The sequence below is a fragment of the Amblyomma mixtum genome, chromosome 6, assembly GCF_055824585.1.
Source record: "Amblyomma mixtum isolate Tamu chromosome 6, ASM5582458v1, whole genome shotgun sequence".
NCBI classification, from domain to species: domain Eukaryota; kingdom Metazoa; phylum Arthropoda; class Arachnida; order Ixodida; family Ixodidae; genus Amblyomma; species Amblyomma mixtum.
Window position 1 is genome coordinate 74,064,082 of NC_143017.1, and position 21,068 is coordinate 74,085,149.

At 44.4% G+C, this 21,068-nt stretch overlaps 1 protein-coding gene across 11 annotated transcripts in view; it reads right to left on the minus strand.

Annotated features, from left to right (window-relative positions):
• Window positions 1–3,281: 3,281 nt before the first annotated feature.
• LOC149339394 (poly(rC)-binding protein 3-like) overlaps window positions 3,282–21,068 on the minus strand; it is a 313,316-nt gene continuing 295,529 nt past the window's right edge. For 10 of the 11 annotated variants that reach the window (XM_089548163.1, XM_089548161.1, XM_089548160.1 and 7 more), the window contains one exon: window positions 16,415–20,867. In XM_089548163.1, the coding sequence (XP_089404289.1) occupies window positions 20,546–20,867 (322 nt within the window). In that variant the 3' untranslated portion in view covers window positions 16,415–20,545. Of the gene's footprint in view, window positions 12,482–14,442; window positions 14,500–16,414; window positions 20,868–21,068 lie in introns of those variants that run through there. The other variant, XM_089548166.1, reaches the window with a different exon arrangement.

Below are 21,068 nucleotides of genomic sequence, written 5' to 3' on the forward strand. Positions count from 1 at the left end.
ACTTTAGATGGCCCCAAGAGAGCCGTCCAAAGATTACAATGGTACAGCACAGAAAATTTGCAGTCAACCGGCTGTAGCACCGAAGTAGAGGAAAAAGAAGGAAATGGGCCTTTGTTCCTGTGCCGGCAGTAGTGAGCTACCTCATACGAACTTTCTAAAAATTTTCTGTTCAACAACACTGTCGCCCCAACTTTCTCCATTCATAGTCATACCCTAGCCAGAATGAGGAACAATTAACGCACTCCCCACAGCACTGTGACAAAGGACGGCCTCCCTCCTCGTCAAGCAGAGTGCGACCATCCGGAGTTTTCATTCGCTTGAAGAATGAGCGTGTCGTCAGGGTTTTAGATCTTTTGGTTGGAAAACAAGCCTTGCAGAGAAGACGAGGTTGCAGTTACAGCGAAGACGCACTGATGAAAATTTATGGCCATGGAGTAACGGCAAAGTAACGTGCGATACTTTTTTTTTCGGCAACGGTAACGCGTTACCTTTTTCTTGTAGGTAACGTAGGGCGGTAACGCGTTCTTTTTTTTACTGTAAAACGTATAGTTACTTTTTTTCGGTAACGCCTACAACACTGGAGTTAACCCATCAACACTATCTACAGTGTTCTAGAACACTAACTACAGTACAGTGTTCTAGAACACTGTAAACTACAGTGTTCTACCCCCTTCTAGAACACTGTACTGTAACGCTATCGCGTCATACTCTCCCCCCCCCCCCCCCCCCCCCTTCGCCGATCTTTTGCTTGACCTTGTGAACCGAGCGTCGAACCGAAAGAACCGAAACCGAAGTGCCACACGTGAACCATGCTAAATCGACCGTTTTTTATTTATTTTTTATTTTTGGTGATTGGTGCCCCTTATTCCAGGAGTCCGTTGGATCTGGCAACCGCCATCCTGCTGAGCTTTCAGATCTAAGCTGGACAGCAAGCTTCCTCCGTCCTCAGTCTTCCGTGTCCGCCTTCTGTGACAAGCTACATTCGCCTATTGGTATTTCTTCTTTCGCTTAATTCTTTTCTGTTCGTTTTCTTCGAATATTACTCGACGAAACGACCTGCTGAAAAACACAAAGTGGTCAAGAGGCCCTAGACGCTTGACCAAGCAGACAGTTTCTCCTAAGAGGGTTGGTTAGGTTAAAAAAAAAAAGGCTTTCCGAATTCGAAGAGCTCTATCTTCGGCATAACGTTACCAGCGGTGGCGTGCCTCAGAATGCAGTTAAGAAGTGTTAGCTAGCAGGCTAGATAATTGATATTGAATAGTTAACTTTTTAATTAACAGTTATGCTCCCCATTTACTGAGAAGTTTGCAGGTGATCATGAGTAATATCCACATCAGTTTTCAATTTTCGAAAGTGCCATTCATGTCGCTGTTACAGCGCAAGCAATTTTGGGCTGCATACGGACGAAACCAAAACCGTGTGGCCGCAGACAGCGCTAGCCAACCCTAAGTCCGTCGATCAGCTGATCTAGGTACTTGAGCCATGCCTACAAGCACACATCACAAAGCGGCACTGGAGTTGCATGCTCATTGCACAGCGCCCTGATGGGAGCAGTGAGCGGGCAGACAACATATGTGACAACACGGTGGCTTTGTTCAAGAATGTGGATCTGCTCAGGCCGCTTCTCGGTGTTGGCGTTTCTCTGCTGTCTAGGGCATGCCTATTAAAAGCTTTGAGTTCCCAATTCAAACTGTTACGTGACAATATACAGTCAAACCTCACATAACGAAACTTTTTTCAAAGAAATAATGGACATAACGAAGGAATAGCCATTCCCTTTGCAAGTTCCCAGAGAGGCGCATGTAAACAAAGTGAAATTTTCCTACAAAGGGATATAACAAACCTCCAATGAGCCTCACTGACCATTCCGCGCTGAGTATGTCAATTTGTAACGGCCACTTCAGTACCAGTTCGATGTGGCAGCAGTGTGGTCGCATGGTTACGGCCGTTTGGCAGTGCGCGTGGTGTATAGCTGACTGTGTCGAGGTGGGCTTGTTTCATGGGGCCGAGTGGCGGAAAACAAAAGCGCAAAACAATTTACGCTGACCAGAAGGTGGCCATCATCAAAGCCTTCGGTCAGGCATATACACTGCCCACAAAATATTCATATCAAGTGGAAAAGTGTTGGGGTCCGCATGTTCACGATGGCTCGGACTGCATAAATTCACCTCTGGCCGTAAACATATTTGCAGTCTGCACAGTAAGTATATCGGTGTCAGCCCGATCCTATGCTCTTGGTTAGCGAGCATTCTTTCCAAGCCTTTCGGATCCTACACATAGCTTAGCCTCGCTACAGGCAGCAGCAGATACCCCTCACAATTTAGTCAGTTTGCGTGTGACTTCGGGCTCTGAAAAACGCCGCCTGTTCACCGTAATGTGCGCAGCAGCAAGTGCTTGCTTACTTAGGTTTTCGCCAAGCGGAAAGCAGCATTTTTTTTCCTTCCCGCTCACATCTGCGTGAGCTAGGGTCATGTGGGGCAGAAGTAAATGAAACCTGCCTGCCTCGAGTAAGGAACGAGTGAACTTTTGCACCGCAAGCAGGATGTGGGCCTCTGCAGGAAATGCCTCATGGCAGAATATTGGGGGACACTAGTAGGCCATCACATGTATTTCATCCAGAACAGATTAGTGGTGCAGTTGAGCGATGTGAGGCTGAACTATTAGCCGCACTGCATCCTGAGCCAGTGCCCCTGCTGGAGGCAGCTGCAAGGGATTTCGGCACCACTATGTGTTCACTGAAATGTTCAGGTAGCCCAACTGCCTACAGAATACGCACACACCGATTGCTTACATCCTAAAGTTCCCAAAAACTACGCATGTATGCGAGCTGTCATGTCAATAAACAGCACACTCAGCATGCTACGATAACTGCCGGCCATGGCGTCACTTTTCCCGAGATATGAACAGCGCATCTGTATCCAGCCGAGGTGTACGCCCTAGCTCAGAGTTTGCAAGTCGCTTGTGGATGTTTAGAAAGGGTAACCTGCACGTCAGCTTTTAGTTCTCGGCTCAAGAGGGTAGCTTTGACTCTGGAACGCAAACTAGGTGTTCCCTGTTATATAATAACTTATGCATATACGTGTACTAACTTGATCTTGGTGCTACTCCACTACTCTTAGCGAGACATTTGAGTGAACACTCGCACCTACTTATGTTGAGTCACACGACCTTACCTTCAGCATGTGCTCACAGTTTGTGTCGGCTTGTCGCGCAGCTCTGCAAGCCGCGGCCGCCGTGCTCACGACGGAGCCGACAGAGATTCACACACACAAGAAACAGGGTCATGAAGAACATCTATAAATATCTCCTTTATTACCTCGAGAGTCGAGTAAATCGAGGTGCTCACACGCCTTCATCAGAGTTTATTGCATCAAATAGCGGCGCTGTTTGCGTGTTTCTTTTTTTTTTCATTTTTTTTATCCTTTCACAGCTCCCGATGTAAGTACAATCCACCAGATCTCCGCGCTCTTTTACACCACGCTCGATACGGGGTTTTAAATACTGTGTATATAATGTTTAATGCGCTTTCCTTCTCCGCGTTATACACACAATACGGGAACAACAAGCGGCAAAAAAGTGACAGAGAAAAACCCAAGAGAAATAGTGCATCAACGGCAGAACAGTACGGCTACTATGTATACACGATATATCTGGTGCAAACGAACGCAGGCGGGCTCCGTTACGATCACCGCGCAGGTCTATGTTAAGACTAGTGGCGTCTGCTTCCTGAGTATAACGAGAGACACTTCTATCATGCAGACGACGAGAAAGAAATGAAACAGCAAATAAATAACAATAGAAAACGTCCACCGGCTGGCGCGTCACGCACACACACACAGTCACACACATCTCCGCTGTACAATGAGTGAAACAAGTTCGACAAAAACGAACGAACCCATGTGTTTGTTGTATGTTTATTTCCTCCCCCTCTCCCTCCTGTTTGTGGTTTTACACACTATATTTACTTCTTTTTTTTTTGCATAAATGAGACCTTGGCATCGACGCGCCGACTTTGGCAGACAACTCAGGGCGTCGTCATCTTATTCCCTCGTTTCCCCGAGCCCCGACAGCGATCGACGGCCAACGCGGCACATACTGCACAACCACCGGCTCGCACACCGTTGCAGGTAAAAAAATGCAACGCCGACCAGCCAGCAGTCTGGCGCGGACGTGTTCACACGATGTTACGTCACAATATCGGCGGCTGTTGAGAGGTTACCTACAACTGCAACGATCACGATGCCACACAGTAGCCATGAAGCGAGCACTAGAAAGAATAGCCACACAGATTAAGCAACCTAAGTTCGGGAATCTGCCTACGGGATGCGACGTGTGGCGCACTGGGCCTTTTCTCCTCTCAGTAACTGTCCCATGCTCAACGAACTACAAATCCTCTTTATTCTCCTGTATAACAGCACCCTCACGCGCTAATCAGATACTGAGAATCTTTCACACAGATGTCCTCCTGTTACGGCATAAATCCAGTAGCGTAAACCAGCAGGTTAGCACAAAACATGCCATTTACAGGCGTTTCGAGAAAACACTGCACGTTTTCTGTGCTCTGTGACGTCAGTGAATGGTAAAGGAGGCACAGCGCATGCTTGCAAACCCACTCTCCGTAGACAATACCTTTACCATAAAGCCGCAAGACACAAGACTGGGCACGCTGCTACAAAATGACCACGCATCGACGACATCGCATTTCGAGCTCCGATTACTTTGGCTGTTGACACGCCCAACCACAGAGAAGAGGCTAATGTATCTGGCTCTTTACGAGATATTTTGCGCGGCATGGCGCTGGGAATGGTGCAACACCAGGCCAGCGCCTGCGAGAGGCACCACTGCACTGGTCGCTGCTTGCAGAGATGGCCGCCTGCGTCGGGGGGCGCGGACCGCGAATCGCTGCCGGGGCGCGCGCACACGCGCTCAAGCGAGAGCACAAGCACACTCGACGAGATATGTGAGCAAACTGTGAAAAAAGTGCATGATATGTTTTTTTTTAGTGGGTGTAGAGAGTACACATATATAGATACATATCTATATCTATACACAGCGTCGCGTTTGCTTCGCCGCCCCTCGTCACACTCTTTTTCCCCCTCGCTCTCCCGCCCAAAAGAAAAAAAAAAACAGTCATACACGGTAGTGATTGTTTGAACAAACTTTCCGCCTCTTGAGCACTGTTTTTTTGCTTTTGCACGCGCGCTTCCCTCTTCTTTTTTTACAAAAATAAGAACGCAATAACAGAGTACGATCTAATAATGTACATGCAAGCGATACACAGTCGGGCTACAAAAAGTTTTTTTCCTCCATTTCGTGCGCACTGATGCAGGAACGAAAGGCTTCTTCCTCATATTGCACTGTCCTGCTTGCTTATGCGGCTCCACTGTTCTATACTTTCTGACGTTTCCAGCTGACTGGGTGCGCACGGAGGCGGCGAGAACAACTTGAGGAGGCGTGCTGCCCCCTCCTCTCCACTCATCACACGTCATCAACAAAAATAAACTCAACTGACAACGCGCGCATACTTTAATTCTTTATGCGGCTCCTTTCGTCCGCTAAGTCACGCGAATGGGGGCAACAGCTTTGGCTTTAAACGAGATCTGTACAAGTGTGTATGCGACCCTGTGACTCGACTCATTGTGTTTTTTTTTCCTCAAGTCCCCACGAAGAGACTGCGCCGCGTGCGAGTCGACGGCGTTTTCGTTTCTTTTTCATTTCATAAAACAATCTTGGGTAGTGCAAGACGGTGGTGGGAGGCGGGAAACAAGGTGGGTGCAGAGTAGTACACCTGGTGTGCGGGGTAATTAAGGAGGCGTCACGCTGGGACAACATATGATCTCCGGTTTCACTGTTACGAGCATTTCTCGCTTGAATGCATCTTTTCTGCGAGAGTGACACGAAGCAACACGATCTGTGCACTAGCTTCTTAAAAGATGCCAGCGATCCTCCTCACTTAACGACTAGAGCTTCGTCCTCCTCGGCTAATCGTTGCGGCGCCAAAATTGATCAGTCTGGCGTTTGCGCGCCGCCTGCTCCCGCAGGAAAAAAGAAACTGGATTCTTCCAGCTTTTTCGCCAGCAGCGATCGATCGCGGACTCCATGCGGTGGGAATATGAGGGAGGATGGCAAAGGAAAAGGCAGTTGCCTATAATCTTCCCCGGCACGTGAGTCAAACAGCTGAGAGGAAAGCTCTGGACTGAGCAGTCCAGCGTCTGGCGTCGCGGGCAATATGCTGGAAAAGCAAAGGCGATCGGTGAGCGACAGGCGACTCGGTCGCGGACGCCGCTTTTTGCACGCACGGGCATGTCCTCGCATGTGCGCGGCTTTCTGTGCATGCAGTAAGTAAAGCATGCATGAAAAGAAAAATTAATAAAAAGCACAGGCCGGTGCGCGGTCACACTACACATCATGACAAAGTGCAGTGTTAAGTGGGGACGTTGACAATTTGATATCTCTCAGTAAGGACAGAGAGAAAGAAAACGAAAGCGCTGAAGATACTCACACGCGTTCGTCACTGACCGTGGCACAATGTCAACAGATAAGCTTATGCAACACTACGTGACAACAGCACTCACACACGACGCTCATATGCACGGACACGTGTGTAAATCCACTGACTAGATACTCAAGGCCTCCGTCCCTGTCATGTACGGAATGCCTTTTCTGCGCTACAACCTTCTTCTGAACGTCGCATTTCACATGCACATATCGACAGATTTACAAGAGCCGAGAAAGACTTTTTGGCCTTCATCTTGTTTCGCCTACAATGTTAAATGCGACGTTCTGGAAATGAAAAATGCACAGTCATTTGAGTCTAGAAAAAAATAAAAAGTGGGTAAAAAGCTAGCCTTCTCACTTGTGAGTCTACTGAACTATCTGTAGCTGTGTGTGTATAAAAGTGAAGGGTTCTTTGAGAGGTTAGTCTGTGCCACGCCGAGAATCAGGGAGGTCCCGTGAGCACAGATCACACACAGAACGAAACACATTCACGGCAACGAGCGCCACAACCAACTCAAGCATACCCCTCTGTTTGCACTCAGAAAAAAAAAAAAAAATGTTTAATTGTTGCCGTTTCAAAATAACAGATACGAAGGACAGCGTCCCAGTAAACTTGTTATCACAGAACGATTAAATATATGTGTAAAACTGCACACACACGGCAAAAAGACTGATGTGCACTGCGACAACAACAGACGTCAATCAGCTAGCGAGCACACGTTTGAAAGAAAACATCGCGAGAATTAGAAAACGATGGAGCAATCAATGTTGAGCATTTAAGAGAGCCACTGAATACAACCTTAGCGCTTTTTAGGCCTGCGAAAAATCTGTATCAAAGCAAAAAAAAAAAGCACAGAAACAGCATGAGCACTTGAAAGAAAAAAAGAATAAAGTAAAGGCAGTCGAGTTCGCCATGGCTGCCTGCAAAAGTATGGAATGCTTTCCCGCAAGAAGTGTGTGTAAGTGGCAAAGACGGCTTTCAAGGGAGAGGCATGCGTCGGCTCGTCGGTTGATACCTCAGAAAAAAAAGACTGCGTGCATTCCATGTTCGCGTAAATGCCCATGTTAAATTGGCAGCTATGCGCCTGCATAATTCGGTGGTATAGAAAACACCGCTGTGTCTACCTTCTCTCAGAAGCAATCGTACGCAGCTTGAACCGTACCTCTGTGACCTCGCCACAACAAAGCCATCTTGTCTTCCTACGGTGCCATGCCTCAGTGGCTCTATCATGCTAACCGTAACTACAACACACTTACACAAGGCTTGTTTGGGGCGCTTTCTCACTCTCTTTCTTGCGCGGTTCACAGAACACAGCGGACGTACGCATTCGACTGCTCTGTAGCACGGGCTTACCAAAATTCCACATGATTTGCAATCATGGCCACGTATCCACTACAGAAAGTAGTGCTACTATTGCTCTAGTACTTGCTACACGGGGCAGAGAAAGTAGTTATTTACTTCGCACACTTGAAAAAGAAACAAACAGCATACGATATCATATGTTAAGTAACAAGAAGCCCAATCACAACTACAAGCAAATGAAAGCATCATCCTATGTGTATTGCAAGTCTGTGCTGCATAGTATGTGATATGTTATTGACTGAGTGAGGGAATAAATGAACACAAGAACATGACATCTGCGCATCGTAATAGGCTTTAGCTCACTAAGGTTTCCTGCCTGAGATCAAAAAGTGTGTTAAAAGCTACGAATAATCTGCTTTATCACAAAACTGACAACGCAGGCGAGCCTCAAAGACACGGAGTGCAAAAATGTAAAACGGTGCAGTTAACAATACTCCAGCATGGCTCAAACATCACATCATAGACTTACATATGCGGCAAGAAAAATGGTGTATATAATCCAGGAGCAAGCATGCGGCAAGGACCCAAAGGTTAGTCAGAGCAAGAAGAAAGTATCTCCAGAAGTATGATGAACAAGAAAGCCTGCAGCTGCCACAACACTTCAGCCATTATGTTTTGAAAGCATAAACCACAAGGATACTTTGCCAGTGAATGTACTATGAGATGTAACAGCTTTGAGCTTCTGAAAGCACCTCCTCTGAGAGGAGCAGCAAACAACCAGCACAAAAACTTAATGCTTCCTCTATTTTGTCAAAAGCGACAATTTGTTGACAAAAAAGGACTCTAGGTGAGAGAAAAAAAAAAGAACATGCTGACACAAAGCTGCACCAGTCATTAGGTATGGCATATTAGCGCACAAGACAACCTATGAATAATCTCTTGGCATTTTATGAGATCTACTTCTCTGTTAGCTTGAAATGGCACACATGCATACAAATATGCTTGAAGACAACTAACTAGACAGCGGAGCAAGAGCACTAGTTACTAAGTAGCACTTACTCAGCTCACTGGTTCTTTGAAACAGCATGAACCATGCTATTCTTTTGGGAGGTGTGGGTTAGATTACTCCGGAACTGTTGCCATGACAAATCAGAAACAGGGACTAGAGTAGCAACATTTTTTTTTTTCTTCAGTGATCAGCATTTGCCTTGGAGGGGTCAGTATGACGTTGCTCTAGCACCATAAAAAACAAATCTACATATGGTCCTCATCTGTAGAACTGCTGGTTTGAGTGCACGCTACAACAACAAGGCATACACTTGGGCCAAATTCGGGGCTGGCATTATCTGCTGACACAACACACAACACAGTGATATTTGGAGGTGGCCACTGCAAATAAAACAAAATGCAAAAGAAAACAATTCTCCAGCAATGCTAGCAGCCAGACTAGGCACCTGCTTCTATTTTTACTCTTTAACTCACAAGACTCACTACTAGCATCATAACATGTTAACCTTAAGAAACTGTGCAGATTTGACTCCTTTGGAAGTTTACTGCCGAAAGAAATTGGGAAAACCTAGCAGAATAACAGCGCCTAGTTATTGGCAGGTAATGCTAGCAATACTAGATGCTCTTGGATGTAAGAAGCTACTTAGCATGCTGGAACATTAAAAAAATAGACAATAAGGCAATTTCAATTTCCCTCATGCTAAGGTTTGCTTAACCAAACATGCAGATGCACAAAAGAAAAGCAAGTAAGTATACGACATGCAAAGCAGGTTTTGAATTCTACAGAACATGCTGCCCGGTCTTGTATCTCTCATTTTGTACATTTATGAAAGTGCATAGTTTGACTGTAGTGACGTTTCCTTTGTATACATATACTATCTCATATATATTCATATATATACTTCAAGTGTATAGAAAATTTACATGATGAAGGGTGTTTTACCGACCAACAAGGCCATCATAGACTGAGGAATTATGCCAGTACGAGATTAAGGAGAAAGCAAAGACATGAAAGCCAACGTCATTCTGCACTTGTTCCAAGGATATGCCTTTTGTTCGTTAAAACATGGCCCACATGGTGTCTTCAGGGTGCGGTATTTCCCTCATGCTTATGTTGACACAGTCAGGAGTACTTTGTGAATATTCATAAAGCAGCAGTTGCTTACAACTGCCTCTCTTGCCATCTTTGAGCTGCCTAACAACATATGATTACCCTTAGCCTTCTGATATGTGCTTTTTTCAGTCAAAAACTGATGCTGATAGTGTTCCCTGTGCAACTTAGGAAGGTTTACAGTACGAATAGACTGCACCATTTGGAAGAAAAAAAACAAGAAAAGATAAGGCTAATAAAGGTACTAAGGATGTACTACGCTTGCCTGGTACATGGGAATAACTGTGTTTCTGAAATGTTGCCTGTGCCTTTACTAATGCAATACGATAAATGGCAAGATTTTTGGCATCACTTGAGTTGACTGACATGTACATCAAATGGAATAAAAACCATGACCTGATACACAAATTACAAAGGGTTTCTGGAAAAACTAGTCTGCTCTGCTCTACCTTGCATTCCGGACAATATCTAATAGCTACACAAGAACAGAGGCACATTCTTCTTACATGCAGAGTCATATAATACATAGCCCAAGTTGGTTCATATTGAATAAATGACTTTGTTTATGTTCTTGCTTGGCATTTAGCACTTGATATGTTTGGCTTTTAAACACCAATTTTTTTTTGCTAGCGTTAACGAGACTGAACAGATCATCTGTAGAATGCACATAGTATCACTTGTGCTTCAACATTACGTGAAAAAAAAAACCTCTTCGAAACACCCAATGAATTGCATGTGGTGTTCAAAATGATCATGTAGCATGATAAAAGCAGCAGCATGACAGCAGCAAGCTAGCACATGTACCCTTTGTAACAAAAAATTGTGACCACTGTATTCAGAGAAAACAATACATACTGGTTAGCCCTATCATGCAAATGTGACTAAAGGTGCTGGTGTGATTTGTTTCAAGCAAATATGCTTAGATTTATAAATAAAAGGTGTAGTATATGATGAGAATGCAAATGCAATATGACCTATGTTTTCTGATTTTAAAAAAGCTGGCCGGAAGCATTAAAATTCGTAATAAAAGCTGTTACACTGTTTTGAACATTGTGTTCACAGTCTGTGTATACACAATTTTAAAGTGGCAATGTTTGGAAAACTGGTATTTACTAACATAAATAACATAATCTACTCTGATATATATCGAGCTCAATGTTTTATCATTTATCATGTTCATAGAGCATAATTTACAAGCAAATAAAGATAAATGGCACAGATAAATTGCCACTTAAAAAAGTCCCCGCCTTCTATTTACCTCATGTATGAAAAACCATGACCTGGTATTAAATTTTTATAAAGACATTTTGTCATGACCACATTGGAATTTGAAAAGAAACAAATAACAGCAAAAAGCTCAGCAGTACTTTCAACCATCGACATCAACAGCAATCTCAAAACCAGCTTTGAGATTTGACATAATTGTGAAGGATTTTATAACAAAGTTTACTTGAGTATTTTTTGTGCTTCATAACCAAAGGTGCTGTTGGCACCAAATGATTCTACAAGCGTTCTTCCTCAGGTAGCGAAAAAAATTATCAGGTTAGCTGCAACAACCGCCCATAAGGTCAAGTGTTGACGCTGAAGACAAAACCATGAAAAGGTTATCAGCAAAACCTAGGCACCAAAATCTAAACTGTAACAAATAAATAGAAACACCTCTTTGCAAGATGCAAACTACACATTACTTCTATCTGCGTGTAAAAGCTGCAGTATACATGAAAAGTTTGGCACCGAATGATGAACTAACTGTTTTTGTCTACCCACACTATTTGCACTGGTTTTGTGTAATGGCAGCAAGAAAGTAGCAAAAATATTGAAGAAAAATTATTCAATGCTAGCTGAAACTTTCAAGCTGATCACACGACCATGCTTAGTGGCTTGTGTGTACATGGACAATGCACAGCGACAATGCATTGCTGTTTGGGTATTCACAAACCTTCCCAGCCCTGCTGCCACTACAGGCCGTGCTTCTTCATCATCTGTCTGACACTTCAGGACTTGCCTGCATGGTGGCGTCTCAGTGTAGATATCTGTGTTGCACAAAACCCGTATCACATGCACGCACAAGAATAGGAGAGAGAAAAAAAAGAAACACATATACAACTCTTGTCCTTTGCCTCCTTCGAGAGTAAGAGCCAGGAATAAATTAAAAACTCACAGTGGCAAAAATACGAGATCGGTCTCTAGTGTTGCAGCTACAATGCAGTGCCGGTTTGTCAGAGAACAACAGTGTGCAAGGAAAGGTGCTTCGCACTTGCTACGTGCGGACGTGTATGCTCGGTGCAGCGAGTGACAAAAAATACATGCTCAATAAGAAGAGGTGTCAAGCCATCGCGACACGCTGAGTTGAGCGCGTTTGCTCGCGTCTGTCGAAGGGGGAACGGGAGGTTTAGGGTGGTGTGTGAGTGTGTACAAGCCTGGTTGCCATGAGATATGGATCTGCATGTCATCCACTTGCTTTGTGACAGTGCTGGGGGTCTTGCTCCTTTCCTTAAGTAGCAGAAACAGTAGCGGTAACCTCTGAAGCTCCTCCAATGAGAGGCACAGAGAGAGATCAGCTGAGGAAGAAAAACAGTAGTCATTCAGGCACGCACTGGCAAGGTAAAGCCTGGCACTTGCGGTTTTCACATGATAACAATGACTTTAGATAAAAATTGACGCAGCTCTTCATGCAGCGAAACGCATGTGGACATATAATGAATCTGCTTGAGGTAGTTAAGCATTTATGTGGATTTCCAGCAGGTTTGGAGTCAATGAGTTAACCTCATGCTGGTTACGCGGGGAAAATACGCTGTCTGAAATCCATGGCTCGACGGAAACTTGTCTGATTGAGAATGTTCATGGCAGGAAAGTATCCAGCACCGACCAACCTTGCAACCTTGTTTTGAACAAGATTGGTCGGTGCTCGATACTTTCCTGCCATGTGCTGTTTGTAAGTGCAAAAAACATATTGCAGATATTGAAATCAATACCTGTGGTGAGCTGGTATGCATCAGCCAACCTACGTCAGCGATAACTCACAAGGAGCTTGTTATCTGGACAAGAGCTCAGCAACACATTGTTAATTTTTTGTTTGTTCGTCACTTACACACATGCACACGTATATGCCCACATATTCAGTATTGCCTGCATTCAGAGTTTAGCTATTTGTCGAAGAAAACATACACTCGCCAAGGTTCAAAGAAAAATAAAAAGAATTGACGTTTCGGCGCCCGTATGGGTGCCTTGATCACAAAGAAGCGAAGAACGGCTACGGGCGCCGAAACGCCCGTAGCCGTTCTTCGCTTCTTTGTGATCAAGGCACCCATACGGGCGCCGAAACGTCAATTCTTTTTATTTTTCTTTGAACCTTGGCGAGTGTATGTTTTCTTCGACAAATAACTATGAATTTCCCTCGCCAGAGGGGATTCCGTCGAACCCTAGACTTCAGAGTTTAGCTGAGAGGCAATGATGGGCATGCATTTCTTTGTTTGGTTCATCGTCCTTTGTGCCAATTTTAAGTTTCAATATTACAGAGAACTGCACACAAACACTCCACAGGTCCTGACACAGTGATGAATATGCAGACCATTTAGAGTAGCCGAGATGTAGACACCAAGAACAGGCCCTCAGATTATTTGGTTCCTAGTCACCTTCACAACCTAATGCAAGGCCACATCAAGAACGTGGCGGTCCTGCTGGCTTTCAAACATCTCAAAGTGGCCACTAGCTCTGTCCTCCTTCATCCAGACTTCTCTACTGCTGTTTCGCTACTTTAGCGAGTTCTGTCTTGGTGCCATCTAAAATGGCCAGTTTTCCTTCTCAATACTTGCTCTGCCTAGGAAATACTACAGAAAAAGAGGCACATGGCGACAAATTTTTGAAAACTGCTAGCACTTAAAGGTGCACTGAAGAGGATTCTGAACATGCCTTTTTGCCGCGGGAACTCGATCTACACGTTCCTAGCATTCTTAGAAACTGCAACTTATTGCCCTGTATGGCCATTTCCCTAATTAAATTGAATTAACGTCCGGCTTCTGCCTTTTTTCTTTTAATTCTGCCTCGTACGATGGGCGGAGTCGACCAACGCGTGAAGTTCCTTTCAGCCAGGTCCGTGGAGGCTTTGCTTTCGCTTTATTTTGCTTTTTAGGTTTCCATGAATAAATAGTTTCATTCGCAGATAATATAGCCGCAAAATAAGCCCGCAGAAATAAAAATACGCGCGGACTATTTGCTACTATGGACTACTACGTATTACTCCGCCGATGGCAGAGCGGCAAGCCGCCACGGGACTGGGTGAAAGGCACTCCACGCGTTGGTCGACTCCGCCCACCGTACGAGGCAGAATTAAAAAAAAAAGGGCGGGAGCCGGCCGTTAATTCGATTTAATTTGGGAAATCGGCCATACAGGGCAATAAGTCGCAGTTTCTAAGAACGTGTAGATCGAGTTCCCGCGGCAAAAAGACAAGTTCAGATTCCTCTTCAGTGCACCTTTAAATGCATACTAAACAATATCAGCAAATGAAATGCAACGGCTTACTTCAGCGGAGCGACGGCCATGTTCTTCCAGAGCAAAGGTAGCTGAGCATTTTGAATGCTGCGGAGCAGAAAAGGACAAAGAAACATTTTGTACTTCACTGCTGCACTTGCCTGCATCTAAAGAAATTCATCCGCCAGTGAAAAAAAAAAAAAAATAAAGGCTGCAATGTTGAGAACCACAAGACAACCAAAATACAGAGATGAGTGAACACAAGTAGCTCTCTATTCAATAAGAAATCAGCATCTCGCTTACCATCCTTTGGCACTTGCTACTCACTTCACTAACAGCAACTGATTTACAAAGCTAAAGTAAAAAACATCTAGATTTGCACTTTTGGCTCATTGGTGATGCACTTCCTCAGAAATGCATATACTGCGAAGTCCCGGAATCGCAGGCTCAGCAGTCATGAAAGGTCCCAAGCCATGGTTTCATAAAAGCTGTTTTTCAGCTACTGTTTTAACCTGTGCTGTCACCAAGCAAGTATGACTGGAGTCATAGCGTTCTCCCTCTTCAGCAGCTTCCAAACAGTCGGAGTAAGTGCAGGAACATTTTACGATAGTAAAACAGTAAAAACAGTAACCAGAAAAAAATTAAGTACATTTCAGTGTACAGTAAAACTTGTTTACGCACCCCTCAGCACTTGAAACAGTGCTACCAACACACAGGAACACACACTGCAAATATAAGGGGTCCAATTTTTCCACATGCCTCTAATATTAAACATTTTTCTGAGTACCTGATATTGCTCAGCACAAATGCAAAGTTCGGAATGTAGCAAATGATCATTCAACTAAGATTTTGCATCTGAATTATCGTAACCTAAACATTAAAAAAAAATTCACTATCTCATGCTATCCTGTGTGTAAAAGGAAGCATAAAGGAAGTATAAAAGCCTTTTTTTAAATCCCTGCCTCTTCAACCTCTTCCTTAATCCCTTCTTTCCCAATAGCCCAGGGGTACACTCACTGTAAGACTGCTACAATGCCTTCCTTTATTGTAACCTCTACACAGACATGACAGACTACAAGAGGTGTTTTGAAGCACTTGGCGGTGTCCGGCAATGACGTGTCCCATCAAGTGACAATGAAGACTGCACAAGGCACGAGTCATGGGCTGCCACCATGGGGTGGTCATGTGATCAGAGGAAAGAGCTACCAATGGTTGGCAACGGTCCCCTCTTAGCTTCTATCCTCACCCATGGATAATCTCTCATCCGTGTTTCAGGGGACATCACATATACATCACTGGCTGTAAAACATAGTAGCCTGTTGTACTATTAGCTATGCAGGCTGGGGCTTATTACCTTTTTTAGGTCAACCACTAACTATAACATGTAAAACATAGGCTTGCCAGTTGTGCCCGAAGGGATGTGGGCAGGGCAACTTTATTTTTATTTCTTTTTCTTCACCCAACTTAAGGTATGTAAAAACATAGGAAAGCAACTCTGTGTACCAGATGACAGGAAGGTAAGCTGGCCATATGTTCAGAAACATTGTAAAAATCTACTGCTGCTAATTTTACATTCTTTGAAGAAAAATAAAGGAAGAAAATGCAGACATTACATAGGAATAAACCTTGTTCCAGGACGTTGTCCTCAACTCATGACCAATTAAATAACCCAACTTCATCGAAAATGTGCGATTTCAGGCTGGCAGAATGCAGCAGCAAATAAATATGTTGTGCCTTGATGCCTGAGCACATCATCTGCTCACTATTTCATGTACAGTTTAATTTGCAGAGAGAAATACATATTTACTGCTTTTATGCCCACACCCTCAAATCTTGACATAAGACCATAACCATGTCGACATTTAGTATTTACAGCAGTTTTCATCTGACTAAAGATAATTACCATGCAACAAAAGTTTTGCTAACTGCTTGCGAAATGTGACAATGAGAACAAGAAAACATGCTCCAACTCCAGGCAGGTGCCACAAAGTGAAGCAAAGAAATGATGACATTGTACACACTGTGATATTAGAGCATCTTTAATAATATGCTTCAGAAAATGATTATTCTACAATGGAAGGGTATGGTTTTTCATTGAAACCTGTTTGGTGTTTTCACAGGTTGAGTTCATGATCAGTGCAAATGTACTACAAGGATTGAGGCATACTTAATAGTATCTCTGGTCCTAATGACAACAATGAGAACAAAAAATAAACCAAGAGCAGAGGAAACAGGGAAGGCTCAAGATTTACAGCTAACTACACAAGCTGCCTGCGACATACACCTGAAAAGCCCGCCTGTGGTTTCACACGTTTTTTTTCACCGTTGCTATTTTGCTACAGGGCCCAAAAAGCACGCACTTGGTGCAAATACATTCTGCCCAATTTCTCTGCAGCTGTGGAGGAATAATAATAAAAAAAAAAAAGACGCAAGCTCCACAAGAAATTTCATCTACTGTCAAGCAACGTTAAAACGAAAGGAACTAAAACGCGATGTGTGCAAGAGATGCCGGAACATTCGTAAGCAAAATGACTTGATGAAGAAGACAATGAAGCAAGAGACCCTGAGGCTGTGACAAAAGCAGGACTGCTACACTGCCCAAATGACAACTGCAGTGTGTACGCATGTGTCAAGAAAATAAATATTGCACATACAACATCCAAGCTACTGACAGGTCCCTTCATTCCAGCAGATGTGCGGAAATGCCGCTTTGCTGCTGGCTAGCTTTTTACCCAGCCCACTCAAGAACTCTGTGCTTGGACAACCACTGCAAGGCTCGTCAAGTCAATGTCACAAACAGCTTTTCAAGGAGATATGTTTTGCTGCATATAGTGATCGTTTCACACATCTACAGATTTACAAAACACTCAATTGACCGACCACATCACAAGTGAGCCGCTCGCGGCCCAAATTCTGCAGAGATGAGTTGTACAGACAGCACTTGAAGAGCAGTGCGAGTTGCCGCTACAGCTAGGTGGCCTCATAATCCTGTCCGCAGCAAGAAATGTGCATTGAGGAACTGCTTGCGTATGTGCTCTAACCAGTCCACATGCAAAAGCTAAAGGTAGATTTTTTCTACCAACTTTATGTTCTAGCCAATTTCAAGTGAATTTTCGCTACTATAACACTGCCATAGTGCCTCTTCAAGGAATGATGAAAAGACTTGCACCGCTTCAGAGTTCAGCTGACAGGAATTTCATGGTTTGTATGGTGCGAATTACACATAATGACACCGAGAGAAATGTAGGAGAAGATGCTAGGAGATCCAAGTGTTGCATATAAGCTTGTGGGCTTTGTTTGAAAGTTGTAGCTGACAGCAATAATACAGCCTACAACTTACACAACCCATAGCCTAAGTGAACTCAGCAGTGAGCGACAATTTGTGCAAACACAGGTTTAAAAAAAAAAAAAGGCAGGCCAGAAACATCAGATCATCGCAGTTTGTCATAGTACAAGTTTTGATTCAGTGAATCACTATTCCATTCTGTCATGAGGCTAGGCCAGTACACGTGAAAACCTTGACGAAACCAGTAAGAGACAAGGCTTTTAGGACCACCCTAACTGACTCACAAACAGAAATACTGAAAACTCTTCCCTTCCATCTTTGATAGGTTGTACCTAGCGTACAGAAAATGAAAATGGGAGGAAGATAGGAGAGAGGAGGGGATAAAAAAAAAAATGCATGCTATGTACATAATAATAATTATAATAAAAAGACAGAACGGAGCTCCTCCAACAGTGTGAAATACTACTCACATCAGAGTGCTGGGCAATTACCCTGACTTGCAATATCAAGACACAGTTAGGAGGACGTCGCACAAAAGGTATCAACCGTACAAGGATATAGCTCACAGATGAGAGTGCAGGTTAGCTTAACACACCGAGATATCTGAGGCATGTGACTTAGAACATGGATATTATTACAGCTGTTGAACAGACTATGATACAACAAAGTTCCTCTTCTCCAGATATCAACAACGAGAATAAGACCAACACCTACCACTAAAAAATTCATAAAAATGCACAACTCTAGTGCACTGAAAACTAGTACATGCACTTCATACCTAGACGTCATATTAGGCCGAAAATAAAATCTGGACTAGCTAACACTTGTACCTCAAGAATAAAAACGAAATCATCCCAGGTTTAACTTGATTGCTTACTGCATCACACGCTGTTGGCAAAAAAAAAGATGTTGAAAATCTGTGGCTTCTCTGTTTTTGCCCATGCTCGCCACTTTTTACAGCTGTGTGGCCACCAGAGAGATAATGCCTTGTCTCCAAAAACCATGCTGCTGATATGTCTACAGCACTGAATGCAAGTGCCCCAAAACATCATCATCTACTTCTGAGTCGTCTAACTGCAGCTACATCACTATGTTGGTGGTCATAGTACAGTGTTTTGTCCCATAAGCTTGAGAATAAGAATGGCACAATATATATATATGTCTGGACATTTCCGAGTCGATGAGTGAACAAAAAAAAAAAAGGAAGTGTCAAACAAAAATGCTAATGCCTTTGCTGGGTGAAAGTGTGGCTGCTGGTACCACTGAGTCATCATTTTCTCCATGGCAGCAGAAAAAAAATAAGGAAAAAAAATGGACTCCAACCAAAACAGGGTTAAAAGCACATACCAGTCACGTAAACACATGGCAAAAGGAAAGCTGTGTCTTAAGCTGCAGGCAAATGCATTTGCTTTCGTGCCTCGATATAAGCTGGTCGTACAAGGACTCTATCAGCATAGTGTCATCATCCTCTACACCAGAATAAAAAGATCTTTGGTGAACAACAACAACATAAGAAACAAGCAATACTGAAAGAGTAAGAAAAATGCCACAGCCATTGCACAGGGAAAAATGACACCCTCTCCTGCCCTCCTCATGGAGCAGCCACCGTCCACACCTATGCAGTGTGTACGCCCCCATCCTCCCACACCAAAACACAACCACCACTCGCGACGGCGTCACGCCAACAGTCCCATCCACCACCACCACAATATTTTCTTCTTGCCACACAGTCCTCTTTGCAACAGTCTCTGTGCAAGCTTCAACAATGTATACTACTCGTCACATTGGTCAATCAGTATAGCACAGACCAAGGGACACCCCACTGCCTGGTCACTTCCTGCTGCTTCTCGTGAGCAGCAAAAAAAAATAAAAAAGGGCAGGACTGTGCTATGTGGACCACATTCGTGAAAAGCACAATTTCCAGCTCTGCCCTCATTCTTTTTGCTGCAAACTCGCTCCTTTCTAATGCACCAACAGTGTCTGTTGCGACTTTCAGTTTCTAGCACTACTAGTTACAATCAGTATGTGCAAAACAATGGTTTCTACAGAACCATAAAATGAATGCTACAAAACTCAATGACAAGAGATGACTGCAAATGATTTCATTCACTATGAAACCTAAGTCAACAAAAGGCAGACTGAGGAAATCCCTATGCTGCATCTCAGCTATTTGCTGCAAAATACTCATCGAAGGTAAAATTGGTTTTTCAAGTTTAACTTCATTAGTGTGCTACTCATGGGAACGAACAACACTGGATGCAAGAACCACAAAACCCCTGTCTGTATTTGGGGCTTTTGCGTCCAGTGTTGTTCATTCCAGTGAGCAGCACACTAAGCAAAGCCAGTGAAAGCCACAAACAGATACAAGATCCAGCTGCAAGGACTTGACTAAGGCAAGGATAGATAAGAAAAGTTGCACTGACTTAAAATGTGCTTCCAAAAAGCACTAGTACGACACATGAGAAGGTAAAATGCTTAGGACCGAAGTTTACTCATGCCTATGGCTCAAATGATCGAGAACGTTCCTTGCCTCGCTGCTTGTATGTCCATCTGCGGACAGCTCTGCCAGAGGAGCAAAACAGAGAGAGAAGCACGCCGGCAGCAAGAACGCGCCGGCAGTGGGGTGCATTTCCCTAGAGAGAGAGTAAAGCTCCTGGTTCCCCGTAGGGCCCTTCACCTTCCACCATTGGCCTCATGTGCCTCACAATGTGTGTTCAGTGTCGAGAGAGGGGAGCAGGTAGAGAAGAAGAAGAAGACGAGAAGGTGGACGCAGAGACGGGACAGAGAAGAAAAAAAAAAAGACAACAGAAGGAAAATTGGGGGACAGGAGGAGATGGGGAGAGAGAGCTTGACCCCCCTCTCTCTCTCTCAGTAAGGGGAGAACTTGTTTCGCTCAGACTTCTTGCTGCCATTATGGGAGGAGGCGGCGCTGGCGGCGGCGGCAGTGGTGGCAGCCGACGCGGAGGCCCGAATTTTGGCTGTGAGGCCCCCCTTTCGACCCTGGCCCGCCGCCGAGGAAAGGTTGTTGAGTTCGGTGGCCAGCAGGGCAAGCGGGGCAGCACTGGCGGGTTTCACCAGTTGGCTGAGCGGGATTGCCAGGGGGCTCGGAGGGGTGGGCGAGTTGGTGGGGGGCCCAGAGGCCGGGTGGGTCGAGCTCAGGTCAAGGGTCAGGTTCTTATGCAGTTCCATGCTGCAGAGATGGAAAGAAAAAAAAAAGAAGGGGGAAAAGAAAAAAGAAACGAGACGGGAGAGGAGAGGAGGGGGGAAATGACGGTTCAGGAGCGAAGGGGGTCAAAAGCGAAGGGGGTCAGAATGGAACAGAAAGAAAACAAAGAGGAGGAAGCAAACAGGGCAGGAGTGTAATAGAAAAACAAGAAACCATGGCAGAGAA